The following is a 5,974-nucleotide window of genomic DNA, read 5'->3' on the forward strand; positions in this document are numbered from 1 at the left end:
TTTGAAAGAGGAATATACTGGTTCAATTCCCAATCGAGTCAAAACTTTGATATACATTTCATGTATTAACTACCTATTAAGGAGCGCGGTAGCGCTCCGCCCCGCCAAGTCAAGAAAGTTTGACCGCTTCATGAATTATATTTATTATCAACCTATTATAGACTCTGAAATCTGAGTTGATACATATGTAGGTACCTACCTAAATACTGAATATGCTTACTTCTGAAGCAACTACGTGGGTATCTATTAAAAATTAGGTTCATTTATTTTTCTAAATGTCTAGGTATGAACTTAGATGGGTAAGTACTTACAGCAAAAAATAGTGATATCCCCCCCAAAAAACACTTCGTGTTAAAAAATTAACGTCAAGAGTTGCCCTCCACAAAAAAGTACTGATATAAAAAAAAGACGTCAATGTGGGACCTCCTTTCTACATTAGCTCTTCTAAAGAAAATAATAATTTTTCATCACTCCTACATCAATTTACCTTGCTGTTGAACCATTGATCCCGGATTACGAAACCTAGATCTTGACCGCAGTGCACTGATGAAAATTACAAAACAATTAACATTGTTATCTTCATTAGTGTACTGCGGTCAAGATCTAGGTTTCGTAATCCGGGATCAATGGTTCAACAGCAAGGTAAATTGATGTAGGAGTGATGGAAAATTATTATTTTCTTTAGAAGAGCTAATGTAGAAGGGAGGTCCCACATTGACGTCTTTTTTTTATATCAGTACTTTTTTGTGGAGGTTATCAACTACAACACAACAATAAAACATATATTGCCGGAATCAATAAAATCTGGCCAAGATTCAACCAGAATCCTCAGGCCAGGTTTCTTCTTGCTTCTAGTAGATGGTCTTCCTCAGTATTTGAGCACTTCCGCACAGTGCAATATCCTGAATCTTGTGAAGTGATATGTCGCCCTCCAATTTCTTGATATTCTTAGGGATTGTACCAAGCGCTCCAATGATGACAGGGACAATAATGGTTTTGAGATTCCACATTTTACTGACTTCCATGGCAAGAGTTTGATACTTGATTTTTTTTTCAGATCGATCGTCTCAGGTCAGCTTCTTTGGAAATGAGATTTGCATCACATGGAACAGAGACATCTATCAATATACATTTCTTATCTTTCACATTCTTTACTACAATGTCTGGTTTATTTGCAGGAACTGTTAGATCTGTATGTATTTGTTGATCATAGATGATGGTGATTTCCCCATTGGTTACGACTGGTTTAGGATCGTGTTCATACCATTTCGTTGAAATATCAGGGATTTTATATTTCTTACACAGACACCAATGAACGTAGGCACATATCTTATTATGTCTCAAGACGTATTCGTGTTTTGCCAATTGAGAACAAGCTGATAGAATGTAATCGATCGTTTCAGGTTTTTCTTGGCATATACGGCATCGATCATCATCTGTGGTTTTCAAAACATACTTCTCGTAGTTGCGGGTTCTTAGTGCTTGGCAGAGATGTGCGAACCGCAAAATGTAAATTATTTTTGTTTTTCATAAATATAAAAATTCCTATTTTACCTGCCTACATAATTTGTTTATTTCAAGCAACTCTAGGGTCTAAAAGTAGTCTTATTATCGTCAAACGTAGTGTTAATAATCTTGTAACCGTAGTGTTAATAATCTTTTTTTTATCATTTGTATCGGCGATATATCGATATATTTTCCCCGATATATCGATATCGATATATTTAACGGGCATATATATTGATATATCGACTTATCGATATATTTGCAACTCTTTTACATCCCTAATCAAAAATGCCTGTAACAAATAAATGAGGTTTCATCGTGATCCTTTAAGTCGGCCCACTTTTCTCCACCTCTGCTCCAAAATTTACTCAAACAAAAACGCGTAGGTACCTTGAAAATCGGAAACCCCGAACTAAATTTTTTTGGAGAAGCTTAAAAATTGTATCAAAACTGCACTTTGGAAATCCAGATTCATGAGATATACCTACCCTGAACCGTTGTCGGTGCCTTTGTGGTGCAATCTGTATTGATATGCAGTTGAATTTTTTTGTACTTACTTAGTCTATGTTTATTTTGAGCTTCTCGCAAACAGTCCCAATGCAAAAATTGATACCACGAAGCTCCCTGTAAGTCTGATTTTGGAAAACCTAGGTGAAATTCGCCACTGAAAATGAACAAAGCAACAATAGTATGAGTCTAATAGTCTAAAGTAGGGGTTTCCAACTTCCATGTGTATGCGGGCCACATGCTACATTGGGATGTACTTCGCGGGCCACATATGTACATAGGGAAGGAAGCATTGAAGGAACCCCCCCTCCCCCTCTCTCTCCCAACTTTTCAGAAATGCAGTCCGATCGAATTTTGAGCGTCGCAGGCGAAATTTTTCAAAAAGTATTCTCCTAATTGTAGCTGAACACTACTAAAAGGGATCGATCAGTTTCCATGACCCAATGATAAGAGCCGGGTTCAGTGCCCATTTTTGCCTAAGTAACATTTTTTTTTTTTTTACATTTAGGTAAGTTTGTACAAATCCCAAATAGCTTCGCGGGCCACAAAAATGGTCTGGCGCTGTGGCCCACGGGTCCCTAGTTAGAAACCCCTGGTCTAAAGACTCTAATAGCATTAACTCCCAAAATGCGGACAAAATCCCGATAAAAATTATTCCGGTTTTCACATGCGCAATAACGAGTTTTTCAGCCCACATTCTGCTCATTCATTCAACTCACATTCTGCTCATTCATTCAACTCACATTCTGCTCATTCATCCTACTCAAATTCTGCTCATTTTTTCACACAGAGTTAACATTGACTAGATCCATCTACACGACGCGAGGGAGCGGAAGCGAGGTAAATGCGCGAGTAGACTCGCTTCGTCTAAACCTACCTTAATGTACCACGAAACTTCCCTAATGTTTCAGACTCGGGTCCTTCTTGTTCCCACTCGGCTTAACTTACAAGAACATTACACAAAATGCAGGCGTACTGCTATTATTATTTGACTAGATCAGTGGTTCCCAACCTTTTTTAGACAAATACCCCTTTTTAAGCTCAAATTTAGCCATTACCCCCCCCCCTAAAAAGCAAAGCATAGAAATAAGATAGGGGAAAAAATAAGTACATATTGAAATTGTACCTAGTTGGTCAGTAGGTTTATTTATTTATTTTAATTGATTATTTTTTTATTAAATTTAACATATTTATTTTTCAATAAGTAGAACAAAAGCACATAGTGCACATCTCAGAGGTTTTAAATCGAGTTTTTAAGGGTCCGTTCACATCGTCACATAAATTTCCTTCATCCCATCTTTTTTTTTTCTATAGCTTTTGTATTTTTTTTTTTTTTTCACTTAGCGCTTAGATCTTTTTACCCCTCGAAAAAGTGTATTTTACCCCTCGGGGGGTAAATACCCCCAGGTTGGGAACCACTGTCATAAACCTTGGAGAAGCTAAACTCCAAAGAAGCAGCTACACCATTCTTCACTATTACCCATTAAACCCACTCATTGAAGAATTACACGATCTCCAAAAGCAGTACACCACCTTACAATCAAACATAAAGGTAAACACCGTCTTCGTCACGAACTTGGTAATCAAAACAAAATCATCTTGCACTTACAGTCACTTATCTCATATAAACTAGATTATATAAAGCACAATTCCTCAGGCACTCGTATTAAGAGGGCACTTTACGACAACATAGGTTCAATGATCAAGTTAACTACAGGAAATTTAGACTCCTCAGATGGAGATCGCTACGACAAAATTCTAGAAGATTTGGACAATAAAGATAAAATGTTACAAAAACAAGAAGCTATCAAACGTTTCGACAACACTATCAAAAATATTGAACACAATGAAGCCACTCTCGAATTCAGAATTCAGCAGCTTTTTAACATCAGTAATGATGCTATCACCATAAAAGACATTTATGCCGCAAGAGATGTTTACTCTCAATTAATATTTTTGTACAGTTCTATTTTAAGTATACTTTAAGATTTGGAAAATGCTTTAACCTTTTGTAAATTAAGAACCTATCACCCTAGTATTTTAAAGTTAGAAGATTTAATCACCCAAGTTGAAAAAATTAAACAAATGCGAAACCTTAATATTGCCCCTGATGACCTAAACATATCTGAGTTACAGAAATCAATCGAAGTAGATTGTAAAATAGAAGGGAATCGCATTTCCTTCTTCCTATCATTCCCTATTAATTATGAAATTGTATTTGAATTGTTTTACCTTTTGCCCGTCCCAACTTATAATGATCACGAATATCGTACCATAATACCCACTTGTAAATATTACCTAAAATCCAGAAACTTAATAAAAGCTTTGAATGGACCGTGTATCTTAGGGAAACCGCATCAGTGCTTTCAAAAGAATATTGACGTCAACGAAAATACCTGTGACCGTGAAATCATGCGAAATGAGAGCACCAGGTCATGCGAATACGTTAGGTTAGACATTAGAAATAATCATTTCGAGTTCATTCCCGAAATAAACCAATATTTGGCAGTTTTTCCAAACAAAGAAGTTTTGAGAATAGAATCTGTTGAAAATAACGAAATCAAAGAACTACAAGGTATATTTTTAATCGAACCTAGTAAAGTCAAATTGTTCTTCAGAGATAACATTGTATACTTTCAGCAGAAATCAATTGGAAAACCTACTCTACTGCACTCTGCAGATTTATCCTTCGATTCTACTAAAGCTTCAGGCATCAAGCTTAAGCTTCAAAATCTTAAGCTCGGAGGCGTTAATCCGAATCAAGTAGTAGCTCTTGAACCTAGTGTTGCAAATGATAACACATATTGGAATATTGTAAATATTATTACTTTTATTTTGGTTTTCATAATTTTAATTTTTAAGGGTTTTAAAAAGATTCCAACTAGACTCAAACCAGTCAGTTCCGTAAATATTAGCAATTCAGAGGTTTGTGGTTCAACTCCCGGACCTTCTTCTCCAAATACAAACAAATTGTATCCTGACATTCCTCTTTCAGGGAATGCCAAATTTTAGCGGTGGAGGAGTTATGTCCCCAAATTGGCTGACATTTTAACAATAAAAATGCTGACTCTTTACTTTATTTGTTTGATCATTGTATCTGTCCAGCAGCAACCTCAGTTCTCCTTGCATTGTTCGAGCATTGGTGTTCTCAACAACGTATTTTTAAGGTTTTCAAATATTATAGTTTTATAATAATTAATTTTAAAAATAAAAAGTCCGAAATTTCGGCATTAAAAATTCTTGCTTTTTTTAAAAACACATTTTGAGTCTTCCAACTCATTTTTTGTATATAAAAAACAAATCGAATCTGTGCAACACCGGTTTCTTAGACACCTAGCTTATAAACAGGGAAAACCTATGGCAATTACTGACCATGAATATTGTTACGTATACGTGGGCGTGAACGGGTTCGTAAGAGATTAGGTCTAGTAAAAAAAAAAACACTCGCGAATTCGTTTATTTAAATCAAGAGTACATTAAGTTTATTTATTTCACAAAAGAGTACACAGTCACTAGGTATAATCGCTATTACAAGGTACAATCTCTTATCACAAGTACGATCGCTTATCTATCACGGTTAACACTAATAACTTCCACTTAGGTACTTTAATGTCACTTATCGCGGTACTTAAACACTTGGATATCGCACTGGAAAACTCACTGACTAACACTGTACTAATCGCTTACTAGATCGCTTACTAACACGGGTTTATCGCTCGCACAAATCCAACACAAGACTAACTGACAGGTGGGTACCTACTCTCAATTTATAGCTCCCCGAGAGAGTGAGGAAGCACCTGGAATGTGCTAGAGAATTTCTCCAAAATTCCAGACAATCCTACGTCATTATCCTACGTCATTAATTCATTTCTAGAACGGACTATAAAATTCGACAATACTGTGATTATACCTGTCTATCTATGTACCTATACTACCTATACCTTAACTCTCATTCTGGAAC

At 36.0% G+C, this 5,974-nt stretch overlaps 1 protein-coding gene across 1 annotated transcript in view; it reads left to right on the plus strand.

Moving 5' to 3' along the window:
- Positions 1 to 5,974, plus strand: part of LOC113471482 — an 18,742-nt gene that overhangs the window by 9,022 nt on the left and 3,746 nt on the right. The window contains exon 3 of the mRNA XM_026830668.1: positions 3,671 to 3,939. Within this exon, the coding sequence (XP_026686469.1) occupies positions 3,671 to 3,939 (269 nt within the window). The remainder of the gene's footprint in view (positions 1 to 3,670; positions 3,940 to 5,974) is intronic.

The sequence above is a fragment of the Diaphorina citri genome, unplaced genomic scaffold (genome assembly GCF_000475195.1).
Source record: "Diaphorina citri unplaced genomic scaffold, Diaci psyllid genome assembly version 1.1 scaffold2503, whole genome shotgun sequence".
In the NCBI taxonomy this organism is placed as follows: Eukaryota; Metazoa; Arthropoda; class Insecta; order Hemiptera; family Psyllidae; genus Diaphorina; species Diaphorina citri.